This window comes from Drosophila serrata, unplaced genomic scaffold (assembly GCF_035046125.1).
Source record: "Drosophila serrata isolate PLE 108 unplaced genomic scaffold, ASM3504612v1 contig_100, whole genome shotgun sequence".
Lineage (NCBI taxonomy): Eukaryota > Metazoa > Arthropoda > Insecta > Diptera > Drosophilidae > Drosophila > Drosophila serrata.
Window position 1 is genome coordinate 1,659,257 of NW_028256998.1, and position 16,651 is coordinate 1,675,907.

At 38.5% G+C, this 16,651-nt stretch overlaps 1 protein-coding gene across 1 annotated transcript; it reads left to right on the forward strand.

Moving 5' to 3' along the window:
• The first annotated feature begins 2,908 nt into the window (after nt 1-2,908).
• On the forward strand, nt 2,909-3,932 carry LOC110185952 (uncharacterized). The gene is made up of 5 exons (XM_020954971.2): nt 2,909-3,082; nt 3,146-3,242; nt 3,308-3,501; nt 3,562-3,759; nt 3,815-3,932. Exons 1-5 carry the CDS (start codon nt 3,017-3,019, stop codon nt 3,836-3,838), a joined length of 579 nt encoding a protein of 192 aa, XP_020810630.1. The 5' UTR covers nt 2,909-3,016; the 3' UTR covers nt 3,839-3,932.
• The last annotated feature ends 12,719 nt before the right edge of the window (nt 3,933-16,651 follow it).

The following is a 16,651-nucleotide window of genomic DNA, read 5'->3' on the forward strand; positions in this document are numbered from 1 at the left end:
AAAGTAATCTCGTTTTAAAGGGAATAACTGGGCCAAAACCCTGCTTCTTTAGCTTAAACCCAACATTAGGGACACGCAGTGTACTATTTGGATGTGGAGATACATTTGTATCTCCTTGCCGAGCACGTGTAGCTGTTTATGCAGTTGTACTAGCTCGTGGGCGAAATTCAATTTATTATTCCACTATATGAGCTTTCGCACTTAACTTGCATGAATATATAATGAGCTCGCCGCTATGGAAATGGGTAGCCGGTAAATGGGAAATGGGAAATGGGAATGGTAATGGGGGGACTTCGAAAGGTAACGCCGTTGCGTGCTCGATGCCTTTTGCCGGGTTCCATGACCCGACGCCAGTTGTGAGACGGCTAAATTGAATTATTAATAACACGCAGTGAACTGGATGCTATATCTGTAAATGTGTATAATGCATTTAGTGGTTCTGAGGAGACAATCCTACCAAAACGAAAATATAAAGAAAGGGGCGAAAAATGGACTAATCGTGGCACTTATGACCATAATTTGTCAATTTTCGAAACAATTCCCCAAGCTCTCATAAATTGTCTGATGGTGATATGATGTCCTGGTGTCCGGGTCTCCCTCAGTTCTTGACTTTTGGCACCCATTACACCTCATTTCTCTTACTCAAAGGGACACTGCCGCGCCGAAAAAAGAAAGTGAGCCCCCAGACACTGCGACGAACTTGGCTTCAAAAAAATAAAAGCAGAAAGAAACGCATTTAAATGCCTTTGTGTGCATAAATTACTCAGAGAGTTGACGTTTTCCCACATAAATGTGTAAATGAGTCTCAGTTTTCGCCGAGTTTCTCTTTTTTTTTTTGAGGGGGATTTTTGTTGCCTTTCCGTTGAAATTGAAATGAATGCGAACTGAAATGGGATCCTTGGTTATTTCCGCTGGAACTTGTTGCTCTCGCTGAAGGACGATGAGGCCAATGGAAATATAAAGGCCTCACTATGGACCCAGGATATCATATCATTTTAGAAGATTATTCGGAGAAAAGCATAAAGCCAGGTTCCTCTTTCATTTGGGTTTTCTCAGACTCACTTGGAAACTTGTTCCGCAAAATCACACTTTAACTAGATTTTTTAGAAACAGAAAAACTTATTACATGACAACCTATTCCCCTTTTCGGTACTCTCTGTTGCGGTTGACTAACTAACTAAAAGAAAAATCAAATAAAATGGAATATATGCCACCAAATGGAGTCCCCAATCGAATAAATTTAATCGACATTGTCTAAATGCAATGGCAAATACAAATTCACTTAGCTAACAAGAAAGGAAAATCAAAAAGAAATCACCTCCCTTGAGTTTTCGGGTCTCCTGTTTTTGCCAACCAACAAAAAAAAAGAGACTGGGAATGGAAGTAAAATTACCGCCCTTTGTGCATTTGGCCTGAAGATAACTGCCGGCCAAATGACACACATTAGGGCCAAGGTATATTTCCAAGGAGCCTGGGACGGCTTATGTGTGTGTGCAAAATCAATTCAAGCTCGATTTCCTTTGATGAAATGGTAAGTGTGCGCTGCGCGTGTGTTTTTGGGGCCTCCTCTGCGTACGTGACAGTTGTTCTTAAATGGCCCAAAGGAGAAAATTGCTAAAAATAAAAAGGTACACTGCATGAGATATGTTATGTTATGAGTGCGCATTGCCCGGGGAATATTGATCCGAAAATCGTTCGATTAATAGCCCAAATCCTTTATGGTCAGTTACCAGGGACAACTGGCCGTTAATTAATGCACTTGTCTGTGCCACAGGCGAGCCATCTTATCTCATCACCACTACCACCCTTTTGCTCCTATGATTAATGTTTAATTAAGTTTGCAGTATTTTTAAAAATGGCCCAAACGGCAGCCCTTTCGAGGGATTACATCATATTTAATCAGAGTCATTATTTATAATGATACGGCCGGCATGAGGCATTATAGTCGCTGTTGCTGCTGCTGCTGAAATATGCCACAAGTTATCAAAAGCTCAAAGTAAGCGCAGTATCATGTAAGCGTTAATAAGTGATTTCCATTGGAGCGCAGAGTGCGTTCCGCAAATCAATTCCAACTCGAATTCGAGGATTTCATTTCGAGGAAAGTAGCAATTTTACAAGCCATAAAAACATAGTTTTCATTTGCATTTTAATATGATAAAAACACACATTCCATAGCTAGTGTTTCTGTTTATTTTCGCTTAAACATCAGCACAAGTTTTAATGAATAGGAATCATTTCGGAAGCCCTTGTGCAACCCGCGTTGATTATGTGCAGAGAGGCTTAAAGTGGGTCTTGTCAGTGTGGTGTGAGTGAGAGTGCAGATGCCGCTCGAGTTGAAGTAAATTAATTAACAATGTTTATTGTTTGCACAATATGTGAAAATGCCATTGCAGAGTTTGCAGCCTGATGATGTCCTTGTTTTCGCAACTCTTATTGCCCCCGCTTGTGGCCGCTTTGCCTGACGGACACTCACTCACTTAAAATGCGGAGAAATGCTTTACGTTATTTGGACAGGCTGGAAATTTAAATTCAATTATATATTGTTTTGGCCATAACTCTGACATGCGTGCGTCTCCATCAGCGTCAAGTGCACTGGTCAACGGAATAATCTGTTAATTGGTAATTGTAAGCCATTAGCTGGCGTGCTTGCCAGAGAAAACCTGCGGCCAGACTCTCTTAATTATAATTGCGATGGCTCGGCTCATATGCAAAGGTTATTGTTAGCTTGATGAATGCAAATGCCAAGGATATGGTAAATAAGTAGATGTATCCAAGGCTAAACAAGTCACAGCAACTGCATGTAGCACAGAGATAGCTAAAAGCATAATGTTATGCAAAAGTATTAAAGGGATATTAAGGTTCATGACTTTAGTTAGTCTGATTTGCAGTAAGGTAAATCTTAATTATGTAATAAAAGGACAGTAAATACTTTTGTTCTCTGCCATCATTTTAGTGTCAACACACTTTAGTTTCGGAAATACTATTCAAAATTCTATAAATTATTTACCTAAAACCAATGGCTGATGTACACCAGCTAATTGTGACTTGTATCATTTACCTGTACCAGATCTACCTGATTTTTGTAATACAATTATTGCATTCCAATCGAATCCTGTATTTAATACTTTCATCTTTCCCTGAACAGAGATCCATTAATCCCCTCAAGAAGGACGCCCTGCTGCTTGTCTTACACAACTTTCTGCTCTACTATGTGATCAACATGTTCAAGCGCTTAGCTCAGAGTGAGTTACTATATTTTCCCACAAATATTTATATATAATCATAAGCAATAACTATTAATCGACAGCTTCGATGGGCTCTTCGGGACCGGTAAACACCTTTTACTATGTACCCCTGGTATACGAGGAAACCGTGAGCTTGGACGCTGAACAGGATAGCTGGCATCAGGTGCTGCGGTCCTCCACTTGGCAGTTCTTTGAGACTCTCTTCAGACACCATTTGGCCCTGCTGTTGTCATTTAATATGGCCCTCATAGTGCCCGTAAGCAGACCCCATTGTCCTTTTTTTGCCGCCCAGAGTCCTCTTTCGATTCCATTGCAGCGCTGCAAGCTAGGCTTCATTAGCACTCTTGTCCTGGCCTCCAACTTCGTGATGTTCGTCTGCTTCACCTCGGCCATTTGGCAGCTTCTAATGTGCAGCGGCCAGGCCAATGTCAATGCACTGCGCCTCGTCCTGATCCTGAGCCTGGGACCCGTGTGTCAAGCGCTCCTGGGGTGTCGTCTCCTGTCCCGCATGTGGGTGAGTCACTTGCATTAGCAAAACCTAGCCTCTAATTCGTCAATGTTCCCTACAGGTTGGCCTGTGGATTGTTGTTTGAACGAGGGAATTCGATTTGCCAGGACACAGCCAGGAGTTAAGCTAGCAGCAGGAGCAGCAAATCAAAGCAATAAACCAACTGAACTGGGCTCTAACCGAAAATCACTTTCACTGCACAAAACTGCCAAACTGCTGGCATTTATGACAGCTCAGGGCATGGGGGCGAATGTGGGGAGTAAAATCGCATAACAAAATTGTTGCTGAAAAGTTGAACAAATATTGAGGTCAGCAGAATGTCGAGTCTCGAGTTGCGAGTTGCAAGTTGCGAGTTGTGAGTCTACACGGCATTGTTGTTGGCGCACAAACTGTTTGCTGGCCTCTGGCACAAAACTCCGGACACGCTTCGTCCCTGTGAAGGCCTCTCTCTATCCAGACCCTCGTCCTGGCCCAAAAATATTCAATGAAAAGCGGCAGTCGGCAGTCGGCAGCAGGCAGTCCCCTCTTTGTCAATAATACAAAATGGGAAAAAATGAGATGTGGCTGCCGCAGCTCGAGTTTGCATGGCGCAATGCAGACGTCGACGTAGCCCGGGGGTCCGGCTCCAGCTCCGGTCCCGGCTCCGTTTCCGATGTCCTGTCCCCAGCCTACCCCCCTCCAGGCTCCCCATGCCTCATGCCTCATGCCAGCTGCCTTCGTTTTCGCCTCGAATTGAGAAATTGCCGCAAATGCTTTTCGATTTTTCGTTATGGCTCGGACAAGCCTTGGCTTTTCATATTGCATAATTGATTGTGGGCGTGGGGGGAGTGGGATGGGATGGGTGTGCGGATTGCGTAAATACCCAGCAGACGGCATTGTCACCACCCTGTTTCCCTTCTGCAACGGCAGCGCTTATGCACATTTTCAATATGCATTTCCCCAGTCAGATGCATTCTCGATGCGTAGAACCGGAAAAGAGCATTGCCAAAAGAGCGTGCTGCTGCTGTGTTTACGCTTTCTTTGGTTATAATTAAATTGTGCAAATTTCAAAAGCGAAATTCTGTGAAAATCAACAAGTACAGTTAAAGAGGAATAAAGTGAACTCAAGGATTTCCATTAATTGGTTCGATCTTTTAGTATAAATCATTCAATCAAGCAAGAAGAGAGCTCCTTTGGAAAGGTTACCTGAGACAACAGAAGCTACAAATAGGTTAAGTAAATGTACTAAAAATTTACTTTACACATAACAATTTTTATATCCCAGCTATGTTATATTAATCCATTTTCAGAGTCCTGGAAAATCTTCAACATTTTATATGCAAATGCAAAAACACTTCGATGTTTATTTATAAAGCAGCAAATGCAACCCCTGCACTCATTATGCCACCTTCACTGTATCTGGTACACACTCGGCCACCCATTTAGAGCTGATTTTATGTGCCAACTCTGTATGAAATGCACACTAAATATATACTATATATATATATATGTGTGTACCATCCAAGCTTGTGGTGCCAAGAAGGAAAGATTGCAAATTGCAAGTGAAGTTCCCATGAGTCTAATAACATCAAAACAAAAGCAAAAAGTTCATATAGACCTAGGGGGCATAGGAAAAAGCAGTGATTCCCTTTAAAACTAAAGCCAACCTGAGTCTTCTTTCCAACTTGAAATAATGTTAAAGCTCAATGCAGATATACGTATATAAATTCTAAACTCCATTTTCATTCGTATATATACAAGTTGTAAAGTCGGATTTAATTGAACTATAGAAAACAATCTTAATTGGGGAATCTCCATGTGCAGATACTAACATGATTTCATCTCTTCTATATAAGTTTCTCTCCTTATAGTATGCAGTTTTCCAACTCGCTGCACTTTTGTGCACTTTATCACAAAGTTAGTTTACCCCGCTTGAGTGATGTACTAGAACTGGAGAGCCCTCTTCGAATCTCAAGTCGTAACGTAGCCGCACAGTAACGAGGGCTCCGTCGTTCTCTCCCCTCCACGTGTGTGTCTCCATAATAATGAGCAACGATACAGGTCCCGGAACTCTAAGCATGAGAAATTTAATTTTAAGCCACCCCACCATGCACCACCAAAGCCCACACCCATCACTCCTTGCCACACACACACACACACACACACGTAATTGTGTATTCAAGTAAGAGATATGGGAACTGAAAGAAGCTCCATCATGGGGCGGCATGGGTTGCCTTAAATTAAGATAATGACACGTGGGGTATCTGACGCCCCCAGGCGGCAGGAGTGGTTGGTAAATTGCGATAACATAGAAATGGCCTGAATAGCGGCTCACTTTAAAACACTTAACCCTTGACACACACGCCCCTCGCCTTGCCTTGTCCTCGTGCCACCCATCCGTCGACTGGCACGCACTTTTAAAGCGCACCTTGATGGCAAACTGCCAAAGAGTTTGACTCCATTGACGAGGGGGAGGGAATCGGGTGAAGAAAGTAGGGCATGCCAATGTGCCGGCTTTTCGAAATTTAAATTTCCAAGTAGAGAGGGATGTGGGTATATCGGAATGGAACAGTTTGATATGATGCGTACAAAAACTACGACAAATTGTTAATTGTTCTACATGTCGAAATTTAAATATGTAAATTTAGGGTTAGAAAAAGTAGAGGGATGTTTGCATTATGAATGGAACAATGATATGTACAAAAAGTATTAAATATAGTAAATAGTTTTTCCTATCGAAATGGTAAATATCTAAATGCATCGTTAACATATTGGACTTATTGATATATTATGTAAGTCGAATGCAACGCTAAAAAAAACGGGAACATCACATATTTTGATCTGAAAACCGAAAATATCCAATAAATATATAAAAACCTTTGTTAATTTATTATGTTCACTCCTATTTTTAAAGTTAAATCGATTATAATCATAAAATAATGAATTAAATATATATAAATCTTTATTAATTGGGCTTCGCATTAAAAATTGATACTCTATTGCTAAAACGATATTTTCTGATTTATTAATATTATGTTATGTCATGTCATAGGTAGTCATAGTTTTCGTTTCCTACATTACCAAGCTACATATGTATATGTACCAATATATTATTCATAAGAAAACTTAGACTTAATCAATACCATACATTTTTAACAGATGCATCAATGGCGGATTAATAATAATGTAAGAAATTATTGTAGGGTTTTTAGGAAAAGGGCAAACACCGGCTCAACTTGTGTTGTTTGACAATATTAACAATAATAAGTAAAATGTATCGAAAATTAAAACAAGGCTACGAGTTGGGTTCTGTTTTTGCAGTATTCATAATTAATTATTTATTTAATTATCAGTAATTGGGATTGGAAAATTTAATTTTTAAAACTTTAAAACGGAAAAAGAAGAAGAATAAAAAAATTGTGTTTGCCAAGGTGCTTAAGTACACAGGTTGAGAAGCGCCGAGGAGGGCACTTTTTAGAGAGAGAGTGAAATAGAGAAAGTTATTATTTTTAAGAAGCGCTGAGAAGGGATCTTATTTGAGAGGGAGTAAAAGAAAGTCATATACATTTTAACATTTTTTGAAAGCGGAGATTAGGTCTTATTCTTTATTTTGGTAGAGTGAGAGTTTGAATTAGTAACAAGAATGGAAGCTAACTTGCCAATATTTACTATATCCGGATTTATCCCTTAATCAAAGGCCGTTACTAAATGAAATCTCTATTAACGGACAGTTTTTATAGCATTCAGATAACTCTAGCGAACCTATGCAAATTATCAGCCGTTTCTCATAGTTTCCATCACAACTTTGATTGACGCTCAAATCAACTAATCAATTGAAGGTATGCACCAAAGCTAGGGAAATAAACTAAGCAAAACAAAAATAGAACACTTGGGCGTATAAAAGAAAAAATCCCAGGATTTGATATAGCAAAAAAGAATTTGCATTTGAAATAGCCGCAAGGTGAGTATGGGCGTTAGCTCTTTTTGTAAGTAGATATTTTCCTCGACGTGATTTGTGCAGACTGTGGGCCAGTGGGGAAAACATGCGAGACGGGCTGAAAAAAGAGTCTGGGCCAGAAAGAAAAAGATTTTTCCCCAAAGGCGGCCTCAGGGGTGCCAAATACTCAGCCACACAGCATCCACACAAGTCTTACCACACAAACAACAAATACGCATTTCTAAGAAAAAAAAACTCACAAGAAAGTCAAAGTCACTTCCTTGAAATTGGTATAGTAAGTCTGCACTGTGGTCTCAGAACCATCAAATGGTTAACCTTAATTCACGGATATAACATAATAAATTGGATTTAGTTAATGAAAGTAATCTACCTTCGTCAAGTTTTAGTATATGCTTCATGAAAAATCAGAAATTGTCAATAAAATCTGATAAATATTTGTTGCATAATATTATGTTGTTTTTGAGTTTCTTTAATTAGGATTATAATAATTAAATATATATAATTTTCTATAAAAATATCATTTTAATTATAAATCAGTGTATGGTGTGAAAATAACCCATCATACAGTGTCCTTGCCATTTGGTTTTCAGTTTTAATAGCTTTTTAATTGCAGACTACGGCCCAACGAAGTGTTTCCCAATTAAAAGAGTCTGCCTGACTCCGGACGACATCCGGCCCCTCAGCTTGCTTTCAGCAACCTTAATCTTTGAATGAAAGCCAAGGAGGACCGAGCCAGCGACATGTGCGCAATGGGGAATCCCCACCGAGTCGCGTACACATACATATCTGTTAATTATGCAGGCGGGCCGTGTCCCCGGGAAGATAGGGAGTCCAGTTGTCAGTGTCGATGCAGAACGTGAGCGAAAAGTTATTTCGATGTTGACTTATGGTGAAAACGTAGTGGAATTTTCAGAAAATCTAAATTCAATTTAACCATTCCCCCATGAGCTTGTACAAAAGATGTATGACTAATTTGAATGTCTTTAAGTTCCATAGTTATTTATATTTCCGTATTTCTACTGCAGAATACTTCAGTATAGAATGAAGTCTAGCTACAACTGATAAAATATCTCAAATGGAACTTGGTATAATTAATATCCTGTTTACATCTCTTCCTATCCAAAAGCACTCTCAATATCGTACTGACTAAATAGCTTTGATAATTGCTTTGCAAGAAGTATAACGTATGTATTTAAAAAGCCAAAACAGACTTGAAAGGCAATTTAGTCAAAGACAACCCCTTCTCTTCTGTAGTAGAGATACTAAAGATATTTTTTATTTTATTGCGTATATCAGAGGACAAATAACTGGCTCTTGTTTTGTTGTTTACACCACTCGCACGTGCTTGGAAAATTAAAAACTACTTTTACTGCTTCAGTTGTCCTGTATGCCCTGTTTACATATCTGGTCATATGTAGCTGTAGCTAAGTATGTGGTATCTAAATCATTTGTATATAAAAGGATTCCTCTTACATGTTTTTAAAAAAGCGTCTACTGCTTTACAAATACATATTTATTCATACATATTTTTAATCTTATGTGTAGCTCAGAAGAAGTCGATAAAAAATCTATTTGTTTTAGGTATATCAGTAAAAAATATGATGAAATAAAATGGATGTTAAGTAAAAAGGCAAAGAAACTTTATTTTGATAGATGAAGGTCTTCATTATTGCCATTTTTCAAACGACTATAAGCTGACATTTTAACTAACTGATTATTTCTGGTAAAAATTATTTTATTATTAAAGTTATTGAGTCCGTAAATAAGTGAAAATTATGTTTGCAATTATGTAGTTTGTTTTTCAGAATTTATTCACAAATTTAAGCATTTAATCGTTTAACGACTCATGTACCTGGGAATGTCGCTTGCAATTACGGCTGTAAATAATGCTTGGGGCCCCGTTAACAACAATGAGTTGACTCATTGCTGCATTTTTCAACCAACAAAACGAACCCTTCCTCCGCCTCCGCTAGCATTAACTTCTGCATCGATAAATAAACAAGTTGAGCTACTTAAGATTTAAGTTGTTGTTGTTACCGTCCTCGTTCGACTGCTGTTGTTGTTGTTGCAAGTGGTGTGCACACAAAATTTGTAGTGAATACTTTTTCCCCCCATAAACATGCACGCCCCCGTACTGGCACCCCTTAACTGAATTAACCCCTTCAGTCCGTTACAAAATTTCATATTACGTATACGCTACGTATGCGCATTTCAAGCATGAAACGCTTCTGCACAGTGCACAACAGCAGCTGCACTGCTGCGTGTGCCTCGGATAATAATATAAGCATATAAATGTTTATGTTAAATTAAATTGAATGCAAAAAGGCGGAAATGTTACGAAATGCTTAAAAAAAAAGAAAGGAAAACAAATACATATATTTTCGCCATGTTGGCTACGAGAGCAGGAAGCCGGGGTATAATTTCCCTCCCTCTGGCATCAGAAACTTGAGAAATTTAAGACGATCTCTTTAAGTTATGTTTGCTTTAAACAACTATACCCTATCCCTATGCAGTTGGCGGCTGTCAGGCTGAGTGCAGCCATAAATACGTTAACGTTCGATGTTTTAGGCGAGGCCAGCTGCATCCACAGAGCCCTAGCTAAGTGGCTGCACTTTAGCAGGTCCCCAAAAGGGTCCCTTCGACATGACACTAAGCAAAACAACTTTATGGGAATGTGTTTGTTTGTCTTCACATGAGAACAGGGGAATCTCCATATGAAAAGGTGTAGAAAAACTAAAATGTGTTGAAAATTAAAACAAGGCAAGGAGTTGAATTCTTTTTTTTCTGGATTTATTTAGCAGTAATTGGGATTGGAAACTTTGAATTTACACAAATTTTATAATATCGCAAGGTTTGGTGTATATTTAATAAATTTAAAACTTTAAACCAGAAAAAAAGAAGAAGAAAAAAAAAAATTGTGTTTGCTAAGGTGCTTAAGTACACTGGTTGAGAAGCGCCGAGAAGGGCACTTTTTTGAGAGAGAGTGAAAGAGAAGCATACATTTTATAATTTTTTGAAATGCGAAGATTAGGTCTCATTCTTTATTTTGGTAGAGTGAGAATTTGAGTAAGTAACAAGAAAGGAACTTCGGCACACCGAAGCTTGTATACCCTTTCATTTCATTCACCTATACAATTATATTTACAGTTTTACATATACAGCTTTGCATTTTCTCTATATCTAACGATCGTTTGTATGGCAGCTATATGAAATATATTTTATAGCATGTATAGGACATCAAATATTTATATTTAAGTGTATTATATACATAGTTCTTCACCCTAAAATTAAAGAGTATTTTTAAATATTTTGATTATTAAATATTTTAAAATATATAAATATGTTATATTGCAATGCCAGTAAAATTGTGATTTTCGTGGAATGATTCTAAACCTCTTGCTCCTGTTGCTGCCCCATAGACACGAACGGCATTGGAATTTCGTTCTTTATCAACCCATTCAAGTGTTAAAATATGTATATAAAATTGATTGGCTGATTAAGCACACACTTTGCACAACCCGCCCACACATTGTTACTCCTTTCATCCTACTATTATTCATTTTTTTCTCTTTGCATTGTCTGGCCTTGGTATTTTACCCTTTTTTGATTTGCCTCGGAAATGACGCAAATAACGCAACAAATTTAAGCCAGGACACCGGTACACACTCTGACAAACACACCTACAGAATGGGTTATTTATGACAATAGGCATGTGAGAGCCGACAACAGGATGTTTTATATTATGCCATTGGAAAATAAAGGCAAACACACACCAACACACATCCGCTCACGTACGCACAATGCCCAATTTTGTTGTTCCTGTAATATTTTGCATAAATTCCACTTAATATAAAGGGAACTAAGGGTATATATATGAGTTAAATAACTGAAATCTTGTAGAAACTGAAAAGATTAACTATGTTTGGAGAAAAATGTGTTTAAAAAGCCAAAGAATGATTAAGTAGGATCTAATTAGAATAAACCTTTAGCACAAGTAATTTAATGTATAAAAGTTTTAAAATAACAAACCCTTACTTTAATTTCTTAAATGCGTATCCTTTAAAGTAAAGGAAAGAACTTTTAATGCTCCGCAGTGACTTCTTTAAGCCGATTTCATCGAGAGAAAAAATATATCCCTTTATCGAGGGCATTAACAAGTCTTTTTATGTCAAACAAATACTTTTTTTCATCCTTTTTGAGTAATTTCGAGAGTGAAATTTAATTTTGCTGCTCATTAATGGCACGTCGACCGCCAGAGAGCTCACCGGAAATATGTGATTTCCGAATATAAATACATATTTGTACCATTTTCATATTACGCCCCATTGTACGTAATTGTGTGTTCTTGTAATACCCGTAAAACAAAAAGTCTGTACAGATAATTACGGGAAGTTTAAGAGGATGCAACAAAATGAATGAAAAGACTTAACTAGGATTTTAATAATGTGGGGAAAAACAAACTGGAAGCCAAATGAAGAAGTAACATATAAGCAAAACCGAATTTAAGAATTTTCATCTTCAGTAGACTTTAATCATTGCCTCAAATAGTCCTTGTTTTTTTTTTTTGACTGCAAAATATTCTCGAAACAGACTTCAAACTTATCTTCGAGCTTTCAGACCACTCATTTAAATACAAAGCTAATAAACCTTATTCGTTTAAGACATTGTTTGTGAGTAGGCAAGTAGGAGGCAAGAAAAACAAAGCCCAAAGCCGAAGCCAATCAAAAGCAAAACAATAAACAAGCATGACAATAAATAAATAAATAAATGGCCAGACGAAAAATGCGAAGCGGAGGAGTCGCACAGCAGCGTTTTGCCTTGCGTGAAAGGATAATGACGCGTTCATTTCCCACTCGGCCCTCATCCTCGCTGGCAAATGCAAAACGACAATATTGAAACGGCAGGACATCGGCAGGATAAGGCGGCCCGGCCCGCAAGGCCGTGAGGCGGGAATTGATTGAATGCCGTATTAAGCTTAAGCCGCACACACGCCGAAATAAGCAAACATTTATCTTTCCCCTTTTTGGCTGCGCTTATTTCGTTTTTTTACCCACTTCAATTTAACGGCTACTTAAGTCCATCATATTGAATAATGCTGTGTACCAAGAGGAATGCGGGCTTCAGCCATTTTCCCAGCTATTTCTGATATGTGAGTAAGCATTTGCAAGTTTTGCAGCAGGAATGTTGTTCTTAAAAACGAATCAAATAAATTATTTTGAAAAGAATTCAGCAATTAAAAACCATCTGAGAATAATACATATTTGCGTTATTTGATTTATGCAGCAGGAATTAAATACAGAAAAGGAATAAGTTCAGTTCGATGCGGGAAAAATGTATGAAATGTCTGAAAACACTGAGAAAAATTATTGGTACAATTTGAATTACCTCAGGTATAAAAATTTCAATTTTAGTGTAGATTTTTTAATTTCGTGTTAGTAACTGTGTCTTAAAATGTATCATATTTTCAGAGCCATTGAAAAGACTTCAAATATATACTTAAGCAATACATCATTGCTTACAAATTAAAATAAAATATTTTTAAACTTTTCTACTGCATTACCTCCCAAAGATTCCTCTCGGTGTACTTTACCTCCTTCAATTTAATAGCTACTTTAATCCATCATTTCAAATTATTATCTTCGCGCCTGGTGGCAAAAGTTGGCAAGTTCCCTTGCACGCTCAGTTGGCCACGCATCAAATGGGCCCTCAATGGGCATTAAAAGGCTCCTTGATGCCGCTACCTGAAAATCGTGATGCGGCGGAGCGAACCAGGACGGGAAAGGACTAAAGTGGAGGCTCATTAAAAGGCCACCGCACAAAACTGCTGACATCACGACAGACGGCGACGATGTTGCAGGGTGGCTACTTGGTTGGCGAATTAAAAAGTTGCCTTGATAATCCTTTTGCAAAATAGACGGGATTAAGTAAAACGCTGAGCCGGAAATTTATGCGGCCCAGGTGGGCATTGGCTGCTGTCCAGGTGTTGACCATCAACTTGGCCGACTCGAGTCGCGTCGAGTAAGGAGTTCGCCGCGAAAGCACTTAAAATGTGCCACAGTGTTGCAATAATTACCGTTAAATGTTCACAGTTAAAAACACTTGCAGAGGGGGGGAAAAAGGGGGGAAATTCAATTCCGGCACAGAAGGCTCTCTGTTATTATCCTTGCAGCCGTTCAGCATCGCAGAGCCTGGCAATGTCGGTGATTTGTAATCTTAAGCGGCGTATGATTAACTTTTGAGCTAAATGTGAGGGAACAGAGATGATTGGGGTTGTTAAGCCACACTTACTTAAGTCTAATTGCTTTCCTTATTAATTTATTTGTCACACTCGTCAATTTAGACTGTCAGAAGATAGTCATTGCTTTATATAAGCTTATCCTTTTTCGAATATATTTTTACTATCTGTAAAGCCCAACTGCCTGCAGACAACAACTAATGACTTGCCATTAAATTGGCTCGCCAAACACTACATTTAAATTAATGCACAGACGATCAAGAGAGCCCCCGGATTTTGGGGGGTGGCGTAAGGAGGGAGTGGCATCTACTGTCTGAGGGCAATTTCAAGCCCGATCCCGACCCCGGCACCCGTTTTCCGTGTCAGCCAAGTGTGCACTTGTACTTGTAGTTTAGCCAGCGTAAAAACATATAAATAAATATGAAAATCGCATAGAAAAACCAACAGAAGCCCACTGGCAACAACAACAACAGCAACAAGAACCCCTAGCAGCAGACACATGAAAATAGTCCTTGTTGGTGTTGTTAATGTTTTTGTAGTTGCTGTCTGAGTGAGCACGAGATGCCTGACTGCCGCTGCTGCTGCTGCTGTTGCTGTTGCTGCTGCTGCTGCTGCTGCTGCTGCTGCTGCTGCTGATGTTGCTGCTGTTGCTGTTGCTGCTGCTTTTGCTGCTGCTACTGCTGCTGCCTCTGAACCAAAGTGCCATGCATTTGAAATTTTTAAGCACAACACTGCGTATGATCAACGTGTGTGGGCGTCTGGCCAGAGGGGCAGCATGGCTAGAAAGGGGGTAAGGTGGGGAGCATGACTATATGGCACTGCACATGAAATAATGACAACAGCTATAAAATTTGGTTGGCTTTTTGCGACACAAGCAGAGGAGGGCAGCAAGAGTAAGAGATGTTCCCAGAAACGATGTCAACTAGGAAATTGGTTTTTGGGAAAAAATGGAAAAATCAAAATAACAATAACAAAAATCTTTATTGATTTGTTTTATAATTGCTAGAGTTAAATGGTGATGAATGAATCGTACAGAAAGCCAGCCAAAATGGGTCTAAAATGAATTATTATTAATAAATAAAAACCATTTAAACCCTTTGCTATTGTTTTAAGAGCTTATCAAGGTTTCATTTTTATGTCTTTTCAAGAGAATTCATTCTTTAGTAAATTTATTATCCTATAAAATATATATATTAAAATACTTATTTTCTGTTATAATTCGCGAGTTTTAATGGCGAAAGAAAGGCTCAGAACACAACGCTAACGCATTTACTCAAGTGGCTTTCTGACGCTCATCGTCTGTTTTTCCTGCTTTTCCGGCTATTATTGCTGGTGGAGGGAGGGAGGGAGGTATGGTGACTCTGCTTCTGCTTTTCCCATGCTGCTGTTGTTGTTGTTGCTTCTGCTGGTTATTTCCCTTGCCCGACTGTCTTGAATTATTATTCATGAGAGCTTTAATTTATGCTGCAGTTAGAATTAGTGCGCTTTACATTTTTCGCTATCTCGTTCAACTGTACATACTCCCATATGCACATAGTACGGAATGTGTGTGTGTGTTTAGTTTTCACAGCGGAAGTACTTAAAACGGCATTAATACTTTTATGACTTCTGGCCAAGGGAATCTGTGGCCAGGTGGTGCCACCAAATATTCACCATAAAATATTCATATCCATTCCATTTGAGATTTTGTGGGCAAACGGATTCCCCTGTATTAACTCGTGTAATTGACAAGCATTTCAAATGAACTTAAGGCTTGATATTAAATTCGGAATAGAATTCAATTTTTGTCGATTAGATAAAATAGAATTGAATAGTGATAATGATATACCAGGGAGATTTAATACTTGATGAGGGTTATTATAAGGAAATATAGCTATTAAATATATTATTAAAAATCCTTGATTATAGTTTTAAAATGTCATTTCTGTTACCTCTATTTCTATCAAAACTAAGCTCAAGAAACTCGGAAAATTGTATGGAATTGTAAAATTGCTCTTGACTTTAATTTACTCCCTAGTTTTCCCTCAGATTCACTTTCTCTAAATACTATTTTTACTATGTTATTTGCCTTGAACTTCCCCCTCAATCATTTTTTGTAGCTGCTTATGGCCATTTTCTTGTTGCCAATTTCCATTCTCGTTTGAGTGGCAATCAGTGCTGGGGATTTGTTTATGGCATTTTCATGCTTATTTTTATTTCCATTATCTTCGCCCCCCTTTTATTTGTATGTCTAGCTCTGGCCATCGACGACGAGCAGTGACTTGTCTCTCTGTATTTTCAATAGATATAAGCAAAAATTTGCATACCATCACGAAACAACAATAATAATAAGTTCAGAGATCTCCAGTAAACAAGCTTCACTTGCGTTTATACTATGTATATCGTAGAGTTTCCCTTTCCGACGAAGAGTTTCCTTCTTCCACGCATTCGAAGCGTTCGTTTTTGCATTTTTGCGCTGCTTGTTTGAAAACTAATTAAAAGTTTAAATGTTTGTAATTAGCGTCGAAATAAATGTCTGCCTGCCACATTATAAAATTAGTAAATTTTATGCCAAACTTCTGCTGCAGTCAAAATATACGAAACTGCAAAAAACAAACGCCAGAGCAAATCCCCTCTGCCCTTTCTGTCAGCCTCACTGCCTGCAATTCGGTGGTTTTAATTTCGCAATTTTCAGTTCGGTGTGGTTTTTGGTTGGGTTTGACTTATTCGAGTTATTAACCCAGTCA

Bases quoted from the DNA above. Each gene is read 5' to 3' on its own strand.
- LOC110185952 (XM_020954971.2), top strand. From the start codon at position 3,017: ATGGCTGATGTACACCAGCTAATTGTGACTTGTATCATTTACCTGTAC. The intron at 3,083-3,145 runs GTAATACAATTA...TTCCCTGAACAG, and splicing joins ACCAGATCTACCTGATTTTT to AGATCCATTAATCCCCTCAA. The intron at 3,243-3,307 runs GTGAGTTACTAT...ATTAATCGACAG, and splicing joins GTTCAAGCGCTTAGCTCAGA to CTTCGATGGGCTCTTCGGGA.